The 17594-nt window shown below is 36.0% G+C and overlaps 2 protein-coding genes and 1 pseudogene across 3 annotated transcripts in view; 2 read left to right on the forward strand and 1 right to left on the reverse strand.

Annotated features, from left to right (window-relative positions):
- Positions 1-17594, forward strand: part of LOC149261666 (agamous-like MADS-box protein MADS2) — a 418152-nt gene that overhangs the window by 232414 nt on the left and 168144 nt on the right. For both annotated transcript variants that reach the window (XM_089382170.1, XM_089382173.1), the window contains exons 3-4: positions 12022-12083; positions 12164-12263. In XM_089382170.1, coding sequence (XP_089238296.1) covers positions 12022-12083; positions 12164-12263 — 162 coding nt within the window. The remainder of the gene's footprint in view (positions 1-12021; positions 12084-12163; positions 12264-17594) is intronic.
- On the reverse strand, positions 412-2514 carry LOC149261667 (ubiquitin C-terminal hydrolase 13-like). Its single transcript, XM_089434106.1, has 6 exons — positions 2340-2514; positions 2127-2235; positions 1876-1944; positions 1585-1695; positions 654-739; positions 412-511 (listed from the first exon to the last, which is right to left on the reverse strand). Exons 2-6 carry the CDS (start codon positions 2166-2168, stop codon positions 412-414), a joined length of 408 nt encoding a protein of 135 aa, XP_089290232.1. The 5' UTR covers positions 2169-2235; positions 2340-2514.
- On the forward strand, positions 6999-7717 carry LOC149261668 (truncated basic helix-loop-helix protein A-like; annotated as a pseudogene).

Genomic DNA, 17594 nt, shown 5'->3' on the forward strand with positions numbered 1-17594 from the left:
ATAGTTTTGCGCTGCTGAACTTGGTCTCTGAACTCAAACAAAAACTCAAACCATGTGATATAGGGACCTAATGCATTTGCATTATAGTTGACTTAATGCATAAAAGCTCGCATAACCCTTAACCAACGGAAACATGTAAATGAAGAAAAAATTGTTGAAGATATTTAACAATTTATGTCAGTATTAGTTAATTGGAATCATGTGGTTGAATGCACCCTATCCATAAGAAAAGCACCTATTTAGAATTGCACACCTTATTTCATGTATAAGTTGCATTTTAGTTATATAGGCACTGCTTAAAAACTTAACCCATTGATCAGCAAAATAAGTATTCAAATTTTAGTGCAACACAATTATTTTGTTATTTGGCATAAAAGGACACTCCTTCACTAAACATTTGGAAATTTACTACTAAAAGAAATCTTCTGGCAAAACAGGCAAGTAGGCTTCTTCTACAGAAGCTGCCACAACATTCATGGGACTCACTTTAAGAGCCCTTATTAAAGAAGCTCTGTTCAAGAAAGTCCACCATAGATCTTAATATGCAAAATAATAATAACTGTAGAGCCTTAATACAGTAACCTGCGCATTGACAATGCATGTTTTCTTTAACAATCCTATGCTAATAGAATTACCAGTACAATTACACATACACAGATAACATTATCCCTGGGAATAAATCAACAGCTAGAGCTGAAATCGTAACAGTCCAGTGAATATTTTCGGAGAAATGGTAAACCTGTAAGCAATAAACCTAGATACAAGCATAGAAACAAATATTTCAGAAGACAAGGACTTGGATACAGACGGTCTTGCTTTGACAGACTAACTGGCCCACAAGGGAAGCGCTTCGATACACAGACATAAACAAACCAGACAGAGACCAAAACATGACATAGATATATGCAGTTTTGCTGCTAGTTTTAGATAAAACAAAAATATTCAGAAAAGCTATCTATTTGGATGGTGAGTCGACCTGAATGGTACCAAGATAAACATCATTTTCTTTAGAAATTGTGAAATCTAGGTCGGCAAGTATTTTGGCCAAAATGTTGACCTGTCCTTAAGCTTCCTAGTCTGTTTTTGCATCTCATAGATACATAGTGGTATCTCTTACTGAGTTTTTGAGCGTTCCACATACATGCTTGTGCCATATAATCTAAAGTACTAATTAAAACCTTCATTTTCTTTAATAATAATTTTACATCGGTTAGAAAACGCACTGCAAACAAACTAAATGATAGAAGACTGGTCCAAGAGATTGCAAGTGTGAAAAAATACAGGGCTACCAGTAGATTATGTACTTGTCGATTATGAACATAATCCAGGAATGAAGGAACATCTGGAAATCGATGTATATCCTCTTCAGATGTAGCTAGAGATCTCTGAAAACAAATGATGTCCCCGAGCATTCCACATACATGCTTGTGCCATATAATCTAAAGTACTAATTAAAACCTTCATTTTCTTTAATAATAATTTTACATCGGTTAGAAAACGCACTGCAAACAAACTAAATGATAGAAGACTGGTCCAAGAAATTGCAAGTGTGAAAAAATACAGGGCTACCAGTAGATTATGTACCTGCCGATTATGAACATAATCCAGGAATGAAGGAACATCTGGAAATCGATGTATATCCTCTTCATATGTAGCTAGAGATCTCTGAAAACAAATGATGTCCCCATCTTCAAGCTGCATGATTGACATCACCACAAATATAGGAAATAATATAGTGAGGGAACCATACTTAGTAACAAACTGCATTGCATGAATTTCGAATAATAAATCCCCTCACTGACCCTTTCTAAAATAAATAGAGATACAATAATGATAAAACAAGTGTTGACAACAATGGTATAAAACTGAACTAACCTGGCTAGATCGAAAAGTAATTCTCTTTTCAATGGGTTCACACATGACATTTGGTTCAAATTTGATTTCCTACATATTACAACACCCAATGCATCAAAAATTAACCAATGGATCATAGACAACCAACAAACTAGGTGCAACAAGGATCCACAGATACCTTGGAATAAGAATGCTTATAATTAATTTGCCAGCACCACATGACATCGTCACTAATTAGTGTCACAGTATCCAAAAGCTTTTATTCAACTAACCTCGTAAAGATCAATTTCCTCATCTGGTGGAAAACCAGCCATCGCATTCAGCTTTGTAATAATTTCTATTGGCTTGCCCAGAGCCTTGACAAAAAGCCTCCCAACATACCTGAAAGACAATATTCTATTAGGCTGAAATAAGGCAACTAAATTCCGATAAAAAATCCATATTTGGAAAAGTATATGAGTGGAAATAAAATGCACATTGCATACCATTGTGAGAACAGTTGATTTTTTCAACCAGTTTGGATTTCCAATGAATGAACCTGCAAAGAACAATCCACAGATTCCTTCACTTCCCAAGTAAGGGCGACAGAAGAGGGTCGTTAAGTCGTATCCGTTGACAGAGGCGAAGAGTGAATCAATGGGGCAGAACCCTGGTAAGCTCTCAACTGAGAAACGACAATGCAACATGAAATTTCAAATTTAAATAAAAATAAGAAAATCAATCGATTTCAATAAAAATAAAAATGAAAGTCGAAACTTTTATCCACCTTGTGGGCCCTACATGAGGGCCATGTGCCTAACACCTCTCTCTCCATAGCATAACACATGCAAGCTCTACAGCAGGCCACCTAAGGTTGCATCAGGTTAACAGCTGTGATCAGGCAGATTGAAACCTGAAACCCGAGCAAGAAGATTGAAACTAGTGTAACATCTGTAATCAGGCTAACATCTGTGATCAGGCATATTGAAACCTGAAACCCGAGCAGGAAGACCCTGCAATGTAATGTAACGCCACCTAATAAATCTACCACAAAGCTCTTGCGAAATGCTGCTGCCAATACTGCTGAAATAATACAGAGACCCACAAGCAGCACTAGTTCGATTTTCACAGAAGGGGCGTCGGCGGGATTCGATACCATGATGAGGTTGTGCAGAGTGGAGATGCAATTTTGGCTATTTTGCGACCCTAAGTTAGAAGAAGAAGAAGAAATTAGGATGCGAGTCTTTCGGCCATGGAGGGAAGGTGATGGTTTCTCCTATGGCAGAATCGATGAGGGCTATGCGGCCGTGATGTGATTGTAGTTTCTGAAAAAAATAACACCCATCAATGTGCTTCACTAAGAAGATTTCATTTCTGCAGGCGGTGGTTGTTGTACATGTACAGGATCTGTTCCACCGTCACCTGAAAGTAGTCCTGATGATGAAGATGTTGCCGCAGAGGAATCATTAGTCAGACAGCAAGTAACTGAGGATACGAGGAGTCCAAATGTGGTTGTCCAAGTTCGTGGCCTCATCAAGAGACTGGTCCTTATAGATGAAGCAGAATAAGGCGGGTGTGCCCCAGCTACTTCCGCCTAGACCAATTTGAGGGATGGCTGCTAATCAGCACTCGATCCGAACCAGAATTGCTGCAATTGACCGGTCTACATCAGTGACTTGTTCTGCTGGGCATAAAGGACAGAATTCTGGCCAATATTTTCGGTCAAATTGTTCTCTAGTCACTGAGTGCTTCTCACTATTCCGATAACCCATAGGCTCTGCTCGGGCAAGGACCGCTTGCTCCCTTCTGCGCTCTGATACCCGGCCTCGGCTAAGCTATCCTCGGAAAGGTAAGCTAAGGTAAGCTCTACCCTCATAACTTAGTATCTTACCAGCCATTCCGCCATTGCCATTTTTGCTATTCCCTTCATGGCAATCAAATTTGGTTTTCTCCTCAGGGCGGTTTCCTGTAATCGGCCAGCTTCTAAAAACCTATTGCCGCGGCATCATCAGCTGGGCATCTGTCTCTAGCTGTTGGCTGGCCACGGCTGCTCAGGAACCTTAGCGTACGACCTCGGCTCCTCCAAATCCTCCACTCTGCAAGAGACCGCTGCAAAAAGAAACAAGAAGACAATAGACACCAGAGTGAACCAAAGGAAGAGCTGGTAGGGCAATCGAAGGAGGGAAATAGGCGGGTTGAGCGAAAGCGGGTACCTGATCCAGCAACAGTTGCCTAATCCAGCAATAGTTGATTCGGCTGCGCCATGCACGGACAGCTGCAGCCCCTGCATGCAGAACACCTGCCTGCCAATACGCCCAAACCAAAATTGCAAACAATACAAACTGCAAACAATCCAAACTAATGCTAAGAAACGCTAACATTAAAACACGAAATCCTCTGACGGTCAGCAAAAATAAACAAGCCTAAGGAAAATAACCTAAGCTCCGGCCTCTCCCGCCTCGGGAAGAGGCCAAATAAGATGGCAAACCTGAGCACTTTGGTCATCCTGGCACAGAGCATTTTAAAACCTTGCTCTAACCAACGCATTCTCCGAAATAGCACCTGGAATTAATGCTAAATCAACCAAAACGGATTACTATAGTCCCTGGCCATTGCAAGATGGCAGGGACTAATAAGAAAAATCACATAGCATACTAATTATTATTAAAGAATTCCGTTTGAAGGAAAACATTGAAATTTGAATTAAAAGAGAGTCAAGATCCAGTGTTTAAATATAAGTACAAGACACATTTAAAAAAAATTGATTTCAAATTAAAAGAATAGAAATGGAAATGCTCGTCCTCATCCATTCACGGTTAAGGGCATTAAATTTGAGTTTGAAGTTAGAGACCGTCCAAAAAGAATCTCAGTGAATTTCATGTAAGAGAACGTTTACGGACTGATACCTTTTTATGCTTTCATTGGTGAGGTAATTACTTCTTCCATACACTGGGAATTATTTCTGAGAATGTATGGCTTCCAAACACAATGTTAGCGTGACATTGAACATTTTAATGGTTCATGTATCCACTTGTCACGAATGTTATAAGAAGGATCAAATCGTTATTCTTTGCACATAATCTTATTAGACCTTTCTATAAGGTAAGAAGGCACTATAGTAATCAGTTGGGTGTCATTTATTAGTCTTTCCATGGGAATTAACATGAAATCTTTAAAGTTTTTGCATAAATATTATAATATATTTTTTGGTCACCCTATTAAATGTTAATATCATTTTGTATTGGCTAATAAAAACTTTGAAATTTGTGAACATTTTATTTGGTCTCTTCCCGAAGTAGAAAGACACATATAGTTCGGAAAAAACATAGGATTAAAAATCATATTTGTTGGAATTTTCTTTAATAGCTAAGTAATTCTAGCATTACTTGTTTAATATTAATTGTTAGCCTCTACTTCGCTATTTGGTACTTCATCGAGTGTCGCCACGATCTTTCATTAAGTGTCATCAAGTGTCGCGAGGATCCTTCATTAAGTGTCATCGACTGTCACCATGATCCTTCATCGGGTGTCGCCACGATCCCCAGCCTTCTGGTACATGCGGTTGTTCAAATGCCACGACTGTCCAATTGGCTTCACCGCATAGATGTTGACTCTACCGATGTTCTAGTCGGCTCTGCTAATTAATCTTATACTATGTTCAACTACTGTGTTACTCGGTTGGATCTTCTTGTAGTCGAGGAACTCCAGTGGAGGTCAATCCCATCACATATCAAGCGAAGAACTTCGCTGGAGGTCAAGCCCATCATAGGATCAAGTGGAAATTGCACGTGGACAACATGCAACAGGGACAATGTCACTCAAAGAGTTGAACGATGAACAATATCACTGGGTACGTTTCAACCCACACAACCCAAAGTCATTTCAATTTGGAAATTCATACAGGTCACTTAGACAAACTCAGAACCACCAACAATATCGCTGGGTACGTTTCAACCCACACAACCCAAAGTCATTTCAATTTGGAAATTCATACAGGTCACTTAGACAAACTCACTTGGTGGGTTATATCCAAAGAAGGCCATCCCTTTATGTAGAGGACACTTCATGGAGTTGAGCAGACTCGATCACTAAGACTAGCGCACTACACGTCACATCCTTGCAGGAGCCTCCTTCAAGATATGTTTAATATCAAGAGGAGTAATCTCACTTTGGTTCCTGTTAATGAAGTTGGTTTCAATTCCAGGTTTTCCACATCTTCCATTTCATCCAATTTAATTATCTATCTCCGTAGGTATATCATAATTGATAACATGTTGAATGTCAAGAAAATCAAACCCTTTTGAAGAGATATATGTTGCCACTAAGGCATCATTTTTCCCATGTTTAAAGAATGAAATCGCATATTCTCTTTCTTCCTGATCCTTTCCTCCATGCGTTTCCACAACTTCCACTCCTTTCGAAAGAAGGTATTCCTGAATATCATTAACATCTACCTTTTTCTCACAGAAAATGAGAACAAGAGGGAGAGATTTCTGCAAAAATTCGAAGACATAAACAATATTTAACTCCTTTTTGACATAATCAAATTCTTGTATGAAACCCAAGTTCTTTGCACAAGACTTGCCTATGTTTATAGTCACGGGTTTCACGAGAGCACTTCTTGCAAAATTCTAAATATTCTTAGAAATAGTTGCAGAGAAGACAAGTGCTTTCCTTTGAGCTTTGAAAGGATAAAAACCCTCTTGTATTTCATCCTCAAAACCCAAATCTATCAATATATATGCCTCATCGAGGGTGGCGTACCCGCAACACAGATAAATTCATCTTACAATATTCATCATTTGGCTATTTGAAACTTTTGCAAAATTGTTTGAGATAAACAGTCTAATACTGGTGAAAGCCATGAATGTAAATAAACAAGAATGCCTCTTTTTTGACATAATAAACATCTCGTATGACATCCAAGTCTATTGAACCACCCCTGCTTAGGAATAGTTGTGAAGAAGAAAAGTGTTTGCCTTTGAGCTTTGAAATGATAAAAGCAACCCGTATGCCATCCTCAAAACCCAAATATATCAATCTATCTGGCTCATCCAGGATGAGGTAGACATAGCACAGATAAATTCAGTTTGTAATCAATTCCAGGTATGTATGATAAGTTATTAAATGAAAATTAAAAGGCCTAGATAGAGTTATAGCTAGGGATGCTTGCTCCCGCTTATCTTGGGAAAAGGGATGAAACAACTATAGTTATAATTTTCAAGGGGACGAGAAAGGTAATGGGTTATTCTTCAAGTGGGAATGGAAATCTATCAGGACTTCTTGACGATGAAGTCTGTCAAAGTAGACTAACGTTCCAGATGAAAGAAACCGTTCAAAACATAGGGTGGACATACTCGGTATCTTGAAAGTCTTTTGCAAAGAAAGGAAGACTTGTTTGGAATAATGCGGTTTTAATGGAGAATCCAAAAAGAGGGAAATGTGTGAAGGGATGGAGGAGGAGATGCACATACAGGAATAGATGCATGAGAAGTGAACTCTTCAATTAAGAGAACTATTTCAGTCCCGTCCTAGTGAAGGAAGTAGTTGTCTTCCAACAAGACAACAGTACAAACTGTAATCACCAGAAGATACCACATATACAGAGTGGTTCTATTTAACCTGTATGTCCTATGAATTCCCACCCTCTGTTGGATAACCTAACGTTATACTAGAAAGAGGAAGTCCATTATGGCTCAACAACGCCGGGGAAGCACATCCCAAAATGTTCAATTGACGTCTTCTTGCAAAGGGTTCTGGAATTTAGATAATAGTTTGCCTTCCCTTCACAGAGGGCATGCTCAAGCTCGGTGTTATAGATTTGGTTCATGAATCTCGTGATGTTATAGAACATATCATGATTGTTTTCATCGGTCCGTTATGATTGCTATGTTTTGAGCTAACGACATCAGAGAGGGATTAGAAGAATGAAACTATAACGATCAAATGATCATTTTATTATCTTTCCATGTGAAACAAATGAAAGATGAAATTGTATGAAAAATAAATAAAAAGTGATGAAATCGAAATCAATTCCAGGTGTGTGTTGATAATTTGAAATCAAATCTAGATTTTTCACGATAATTTGGATGTGGATAATTTTCAACTACTATGTTATTTCAGCAGTGGACAAAATAATTGTATCTAGCCCTGCAACGCCACCTCCTACATCCACAATGTTGTATACCTATTCCACAATGTTATATACCTATTCCAGAAAGCCCAAAATCAAAACGAAATAAACATCATACATACAACTTAAATGCAAATATACCTTAAAAATAGATCCTTATCAAGTATAGTATGGCTTTCTGATACAATTCAACCATCAGACCCAAGGCATATGGCGAAGGGCAAAGATATATACAAATTCCTCCAAATCGATAATTACATAGCCTTCCAAATCAAGATGCAGAGTCGTCTGTCTCTTCCAAATGAAGTTACAGAGCCATTTGTCCTTGACCCAAAATCCCTGATCTACACTCCACCAATATTAGCGAATAGACTCCACCAATGTCACGAAACATTTAGTTCGTATAACTATGTGTACGCAATATCCAGCTTATATGAAATATCGTGTTGATCAAATAATGGAGACGGTAATTTTACGAGTAATGTTGGAATACAAAGCACGAAACGTAAGAAATTTTGATGAGCTTATTAGTCCCGCAAAAGTAGAGACAACCGCTACAATTGGAACTTGATAGAGGATGAGAAAAAACAACAATGAGGAGGAGAAAAACCAGGAAGAACTGCTGCGAATGGAATTGAACATAGGAGCAAAACTGGGAGGGAAAAAGGGAACAAGCAACACTCTCTAAAACCCACGTGTAGTCCATGCATACATGTTTCCATATTTCCCACTAGGTGTAGCAATCTCAATTACAATCTAAAATTAAATAATCTGAGGAGACTATTGAATATTGTTTAATTTAACCAATTATAAAATACCATTAAAACTTTTAAATGATTTCTAACCACTTGTAATTTCAGGGAATCCATGTTTGTTTATGGGGAGTTTACGGGATTTTTGTTTTTCTCATCAGTGATGAGGTTTGGTATCTTATGAAGCATATAATGCAAGTGATGAGGTTTGGTATGTTCTGAAGCATATAATCCAACGCGCTAGACGATGACGATGAAGAAAATTTAAGAGGAGAGCATTAACTATTTACTGGGAGGAATAATAAAAAAATAATTACAACAGTAATATTAACACATATACATAATGCACAAAATATTTTTTCTAGGAAAATCTCAATTTCATGGAAAACTTCACCATAATGAAATTTCATTAGCTTTAGTAAAAACGTGGCTAATCAAGCTAAGTGAGCCTTAACCACTCACTTCCTTAACCTTCATTACAATGAAGTCATCCCAATCTTTTATAGGCTTAATTAGATGCAATACCATGGGAAGAAAACCATTGTTACACAATACCATGTGCCCGAAATTCACCATTGTTTAACTTGGTCAAACTTCGCTCTAACCATGAGTCAATTTTACCTAACATTTTCCTCTTAAAATTGACTTGGAGTTTCTTGAATAAATTCAACCAACCTTGCCAAGTGAATTAACCCAGCCCTGCTCACTCTGTCCCTTACCTCTCAAATATAAACACCAGAGTTATCAGTTAACCCGACATCCCCTCTCACCTAAGTCAAACCCACACTTTACCAGTGATTAGCTAGAGATAGACATGCCATAGCAGATCTTATAGCCATATGCCATTTACATGCGAAAAAAAAATAGTTGACTTTATTATAATTTTTTTAATTCAATGTTGTTATTGTCCTGATATTTCATCAACATAATCGCTATCTTTATACAATAATCTGGAACAAAGATACACATGGTCCACTCGATCACCTCGTCCTCATTCTCATCCTTGAACACGCCCTTTTCAATGCAACCACAATGAGCGCTCATATTCTATTTAATCAATCCTTTTTCTTCACGCCCATTACTCTCGCAGAAATCCTTCATCAGTATTTCCACCAGTTCTACTCTCCTCCATGTTATCCCCAGTGTACTTTTTAAGGCTTTTGACAATACCAATTGTTGAGAAAATCTAGCATGATTCCGCCACAGATTCTTCGTGTGGGTTCACGCATTACAACAACCATTATTACGGCATAGGCTCCATGCCTTTATTTTCCTCATGGTATTGGTCAATACCTCAGCTACTCCAAACTTCATGGTGTCATATATTTTGCCACTAGTTCAAAAAATGAACTTCACACCAATTAATTTCTCCTCTACGTAGCTCCATCTGATCACTTTTCATGATCTCGGCCACAGAGACCTATTCGACCCTCGATTTTCCTGTGTCATCAAGGACTACGATGTTCAGGAACTCCTCGGCCCCATCCCTACATGTCTCATAGTAGCCAAGAAAGGATTCCCATGCAACTATATATGGTGCCTTAATTTTTCCAACCACGGTTACGCTATAACTATAGCTTCCTTCTCCTCTCGTTGCTGGTTCACACGAGTCGTGGATCTCACCCAAGTAGCACATGTTTCTTTTTTCTTTCGCTCGGGTCGAGGTCCTTGATAGCCACCTCCGCTTGTCCTTTATAAGATTATCGATCACAGTTCTTACAGAAATCCTTCTAAGTATTCAACGATGCTCACCAGATGTCCCCCGTGACCTACGCCCTTGATCAAGACTAATCCATACTAGACTCTTGATTAATGGCCAAAGAAGCATCCTTTTCCACGGAGACTGTTCATACGTCATCCCTATGGTCATCAATGGCGATAATTGGATCACCTAGGCCGCTGCTTTTAATGCGCACTTGTTGTTCTCCAGCAAGTCGACCACTCCATTGCACGAGGGCTTCTTCCAAGGTTCCTTGGCATCCTCTTCTTGGCCCTGCACAAAGACTTTTATCCACTCTACAACAATGGATTTGAGTGTTAATGACGGTATTCCTCCACATTGGGAATTGCTATTCTCTCTACAGTGCGTCGACCAACATTGATGTCAGAATCACGCCTCCCATTTATTCATGCTACCTTTTCTCGTGGAATGGATACATTTTCCATCTCTTTTAACCGTTATCTTCCAAATCCATATCTGCATCAGAAAATTAGACCTCCTTCATTAGCGAGGCCAAATAACCCTTGGTAATAAAAGCATCATTTTGAAGCCAAAACACAACCTTCGCATCCGATACAAGATAAGAAAATTTAACGTGAGAGCATTAATTATTTATCGACTAGAACAATAAAAAGATAACCACCACAATAATGATAACAAATACACATAATGCACAATGCATTTTCCCGTGGAAAATTACAACTCTTGTGAAAACCCATCCTCATGAAATTTCATGAGTCTTGGTCAAAAATTTTGCCAATCAAACTAAGTGACAACCTTCGCATCCTATACAAGATAAGAAAATTTAACGTGAGAGCATTAATTATTTATCGACTAGAACAATAAAAAGATAACCACCACAATAATGATAACAAATACACATAATGCACAATGCATTTTCCCGTGGAAAATTACAACTCTTGTGAAAACTTCATGAGTCTTGGTCAAAAATTTTGCCAATCAAACTAAGTGAGCTTTCATCGCTCACTTCTTTTTCTTTCCTTACAATAAAATATACCAAGTCTTTTATAGATTTAATTAATAAAATATACCAAGTCTTTTATAGATTTAATTACATCTAATACCATGAACAGAAAACCATAAATACACAATATAGTGCTCTCAAAATCACCATTCTTTAACTCGATCAAACTTGACTGTAACCCAAAATAAATTTTACCTCACATAGGGTGATACTTTACTGTATAAATCTTTGAAATGTATATGGGATGCATGGTGATGTTTTATATGTAAACATTTTCTTTAATAATACACATTGAAGTTAAAAAACCATTTATTTCATATTATACGTAATATTAATTATGTTTCATATTTATATTAAAATAATATTGATTTTTATTGGTGTCATATTAGTTATATTTTATATTTCTATTGAAAATAATATGTATTGTTTTTAGATCCTTAATAATATATATTATGCAACCTCTTTCAATCTGTGGCATTCATTGTGATCATATTAAACTAAACATTTTGGTTTTGTTAATTTAGTTTAAAAAAAGTTAGCTGATTAATTTAGCGAAGAAAGATCCGATAAAGCAATTATTTTTCATAATTAAGCGCAGGATTCAAACACGGAGATGATGGAATTGAAGAGAAAGGCCGATAACTTACAAAGATGGAGAAGGTAATAACTTTTGACGAATAGGAGTAGCAATTATTTTTCATCATGTGACATTTTAATTTAAAATGTTACATGGCATGCAGGCATCTTATGGGTGAAGATCTTGATCAACTAAGTGTCAAGGAGTTGCAACAACTAGAACAACAACTTGAAGAAGGATTAAAACAGGTCAAATTGAGAAAGGTAATTAAAATCATTATTGTGTGATATCTTGATCATATTTTATATTGTAGTGATAATATTACTTAATCTCATAAGTATTATATTAAAGAATATTAAATAAAAAAATAAATAATATAATGTTTGTTTTAAATGGGTGAATTTTATAAAATAGATAACTGAGAAATATTTTAAATATTTTGATGGTTATGGCTTAGGCGTGTTGATGTAATAAGTGTTTAAACACGTGGGAAGAAAATATAGTGATGTAATACGTGTTTAAACATGTGGGGAAGAAAATATGGTTGAAAGTTTTTTTCACTTTCATTTCGGGGAATCTATTTTTTTGTTCGATCTTTAAAAGTGAACGATTAACTTTATTCTTCACATTTTTATATTTAAATTATAAATCATAAAGCATAATAGATAAGCTCAAAAAAAAGTTGAAATATATCAAAGTATATTTCATTGATAATGAGTTATAGTTAGTTATTTTTAATAAAATAAGGGATTACAATATAATGGAAATAAAAGGATAAGATCTATAATAATTTTATTATATTAACATTATATGTATGCCAAGTCAATAAAGGAGATATAAGGATCATTTATAGAGATATGTGCAAAATAATTGTTGAAAATAAAATGTATTTTAGGAATAAATAAAATCATTAACCAACTTATCCACATCATTACAATATTCGTTTGATGAACATAGGTCAACAACCATGTGGGATGGTAGTCATTGTTTCATTCAAAGCGCTTACATTTAATGTTTTAGAAATCTAAGGAACATAGGTTGAATTGAAAAAATGGATCATGATGCTTGGATGTTATACACATTTCATTGTCTCACCTTGGTAGTCTCCTCTTCCTTCTAGTAAAGTGCAAGCACCTTGGGGCTTTTCTTTCACTATCTAGGAGGTACACAAATAAGAGGCCTTAACAGAATTAGTTTGTCCACACAATTCCACACCTAACACTATCTGGTAGATTTTTATGCTTCGATGAATTTGGTTGTAATTATCCGTCCCACATTTACCCACTTTTACAAACTCTCCATGGAAAACATAAGTTGAGTGTAACTATGACATGAACCAACCTCCAAATTCTAGTTATGGAAGTGAGGTCCACAAACCGAAACACATACTGAGATACCTTAGAGACTACAAATCAGGTAAGATCCTACTAAACACTCCAAGTTATCAATCCCTGAGAAGGGACACCTTTTTACTAGTTTTATTCTCCATCCACACACTTCAAATATTATGCATGCGGTTGTGAGGCGCCAACCACACCCATAAACCTTCCTGTGTGTGGTTTTGACACAAAATCCCCTCTTCTATGCATTTAGTCGCGAGATTTATGCCATCTTTTTAGGCTAGCCTTTAGACCACTACCCGGAACTACCAATAACTTTCTATAATCATGACAATGATGATAACAATGCTAGACAATTAAAGTTTAAACATGATCTTAACCTAGACATGTCTAATATCGGACAAAAAATTCATCAAACAAATAGTAAACATATAAGCTACAGGTCATGAATTCATATCCGATCATAAAATTCTAAACTTCATCCAAAAATCACCAAGAAGAATCTTTGCCCTATGTAGCTAGTTGCGATAACACTTGTTAGCCCATGCATTCATCAACCGTCTAGTAACTTATCAAATCATGAGCAAGAGCCATAACTAGAGCACATCATAAAATGAAGCATATAACCAACATATAACCATAATAGAAACTATGAAAATTCAACCGTAAGATCACCATAATAACCATTACATGTTCTCATAGATAACAATAAGAAAATAGGTCATCTTAACAAATGAAAAATCCAACCAAGCCAGTGACTTCCATGTACCACCCGAGCATAGATTGGGTTAAACTAAATCTCTCTTTCAAGAAATCACCCCCGCACCATATTCTAGACACGAATGTGGGATCATAAGTGTTAAACCAAAATAGAATGAACCAGTGCTTCCAGAGGCCAAACCACCTCTACCCTCAAGCACAATGGTCTCACCTATATGGTCTAGAAATAACTAGCATCAATGAGATCGGTGTTTACCCAAGTTGTCTAGGAATACAGGAACTAGTAACTCAAACCACAGCGTCCATGGAGCCCGAGCTATTTTAGGGTTCAAGTGAATTTGTCCCAATCCACAGGATCAAAGTACTAGTAGCTCAAACCACAGCCTTCATGAAGCCCAAGTTATTTGAGCTCTCCAAAGAATTAGTTCCAACCTATAAGTATAGGGATCCTGCGGAACAATCAGAAAACCAAATGGGAAAACCCACTACACCATGGCTATCCATGAAATGGAAAGGAAATTTTGAAACCACTATCAATACAGGAAAATATCCATGCCAATGACATCACATAACCAAGGAACAACATGCATATACCATGCATCCAAAAACCAACAAGGAGATCACACATGCAACCTGTTACCTACAAAGTAAGCTTGTTGTAGTTATTGATCCAACTAACTTCTTGCACTCCCTTGCTTTCCTTTGCTTGCTTTCTCCAATAAAAGTGAATGCTAGAGTACTTTAGGAATGATCTAAGAATTCTCTAAGTGTGCGAGAGTGTATGAGAGTGTGAAAGGAGAGAAAAGAAACTAAACTGACAAAATCTATAAATTGTTTCTATGATGCCTTTTTCTCATTGAGGTCTCCCTTTTCCTTATTTTCCTTAATTTTTCCTCTAATTTCCCTCGCATGAAAATTTGTTTCTCTACACCTTCCTTTTCTCCTATATTCCTTTATTTTCATAATTAAACACCAATTATATCCTCTTTTCCTTTGCTAATTTCCATAGCCATTATTAATCCACAAGTCATTACCACTATAATGTTTTCCCACCATTCAACTTGGAATACATGTCCCATGACCTTCGTCTTATTTATTTACATGAAAAACCAGCTAGGGGTTGTTACATTTGTGTCCATGGTGGTTTATCTGACTTGATTCTTGGAGCTTGTACATGATGATAATCCTTACATGGTCATGGTTCTTTGGAGGACATTAATGATATTTCTCCTACACTTCATGGATGATGATTGCACACCCTTTGAAGGGAATTCCACTTCACCTTGGAAATTATACACCTAATGATGATAATTAAGCTAATTGATGACTTGTCATGTATCTAGATATATTCTTTCACCCTGAGCACCTTTGAAATTTCCCATTAGGGCTAGGAAGTTGCTCATCAATGATGACATGGTACTGCATTACATAATGTATGAATGAGGAGGATAATTTTAGGATTGAGAGATAAAATTTTTATGATTATTGTTCCATAAACTTCCATGTATACTCGATTGGACGATTCATCAAAATAGTTATTAGAAACTAAACTGAAATCGAAAGAAATATTTGAAGTGAGGGTTACTTTTCCATAGAATTTTATTTATTTATTTTCTTCTTATGCTTGTAATATATAAAAATGAATAAAATAGAGAAATAAAATAGTCCCTTATAGAATCATAGTGATAGAAAGGTATGATGTAGGAAACCCTATGGGGAGAAAGGCTAGTCGGAAGGTGTGGCTACTTTTCAGATATCTCTCTCTCAATGGAAATATCAAAAATACAAATGATTGAGACATTTGTCCCAAGGGATAATGCGAAACGTAATCCCTATTTGTTTTACCCTCTCTCTATCCACTCAGTTTAATTTCTCTATTATGGAACACAATACACTATAATACAATTGAACCACTTTTCCTCATAGTCACCTAGTTTTAACATAGTTCGATAGCCAACTAAGATTTAAATTAGACTCATTCAAACCTTAATATGATTTATAACTAACCATCTTGTACTATTATAAATAGGGCCAACATATCTTGTCCCTTTCCCACAAGTAATGGGGGTTTATGTGGCATCTTCTTGAATTATGATGGTTATTCACAATAAGTAAACTTTTGGAAGGCACAAATTTTGCATATTAAAATTGACTTACATGACTCTTGAACCATTGGAAAATAAATTTAGTGTATAATAACTTCAAGTGGTGCATGAATAAGTATCAAAGTTTTACATCGCAAAAAATCATTTTAAAACCTCAAATTTGTCCCGGAAGGTTTTTGACCATAATTCTCCAAACTACATTACAATGTTAAAGTTGTTTTTGTAAGAAATTTATCTGACTTTTCCACCCTACAAATATGAATATGGATGAAAAATAATATAGTGATCTAATTTGGATCAATGAGACATGAATTTTGATAAAAATACATGTCGCTTGGACCATTCATTACACCTTTTGATGATTAGACATGTCTTTTGATGATGCCATCACCATTTTGAGGGTTATGGACCCACACATGTGGCCTTTTTTCTCTATAATTTTCATGTTTTATCATTATAGTTTCATATATAAGGCTATATTAGTGGTTGTCTCAATGACCTATCCAACTTGTATCATGGATTTGTTATTTTTAATACCTTTCAACCTAATTATAGTGGAATTTCTATTAATGTCTCTCCTTGTCAATGAAAAGAATGACCCTCCTAGGGAATTATGAATATTTCCCCTACATTTTTATAAGGGAGGTTCTCTTCATTGACACTCATATTTTCAATATATTTGCTCATATAAATAAATCTAGCTTCAATAATATACAATTGTGAGTAGACTAGGTGGGGAAAATAAAATAAGTAATGAACTATGGTACAAAAAAATATAGAAATCTCACAAATAACTAAATTCATTACATAATTCCATGAATTTACAAAATTAGGATTTCCTATTTGCAACAATATTCATAGAGAGACTAACAAGAGTAATGGCCTAGAAGCTTCAGTGTTGTAAATGATTTTATTCATTTAGAATCATAAGATGCATAGGACACCATTCATTAGGTCTTACATTTTTTAAGAAGTATTTGAAATGAAATATGCCACGAAATCCTAGAATATATCTTTTTGAGAGTCCAAATATATTAGAAAATAAAGTTTAAGTTTGAATAAACTGTGTGTTTGTCACACTAGATATTTTTCTTAATATTTAGCCGATAAAAGGAATGAATTCATCCTAAATGGATTAGGATGGGGCTCCCATGGACCAAATCAAATGGTATAGTAACCAAAAAGAAACAAAATATATATTCATAGATTGGATTTACAAAATAACATTACACATAAGAAGGTTAGATGATCAGAGACTGGGAGGAAAGAAGTGAAATTTCTTTGGGTGACAAAATAACACACTCACAAAAAATGTATAATAATGGAGGATGGGATGATCTCTAATTTTAGCATCGAACTATTGGATTATATATTCTGGGTTTGAAGTATTCTAGATGTAACCAACTTTTTTAGTTATCTAGGATGAGAA

The sequence above is a fragment of the Pinus tabuliformis genome, chromosome 6, assembly GCF_031772625.1.
Source record: "Pinus tabuliformis cultivar Carrire ecotype Pingquan chromosome 6, CPIR1, whole genome shotgun sequence".
Lineage (NCBI taxonomy): Eukaryota > Viridiplantae > Streptophyta > Pinopsida > Pinales > Pinaceae > Pinus > Pinus tabuliformis.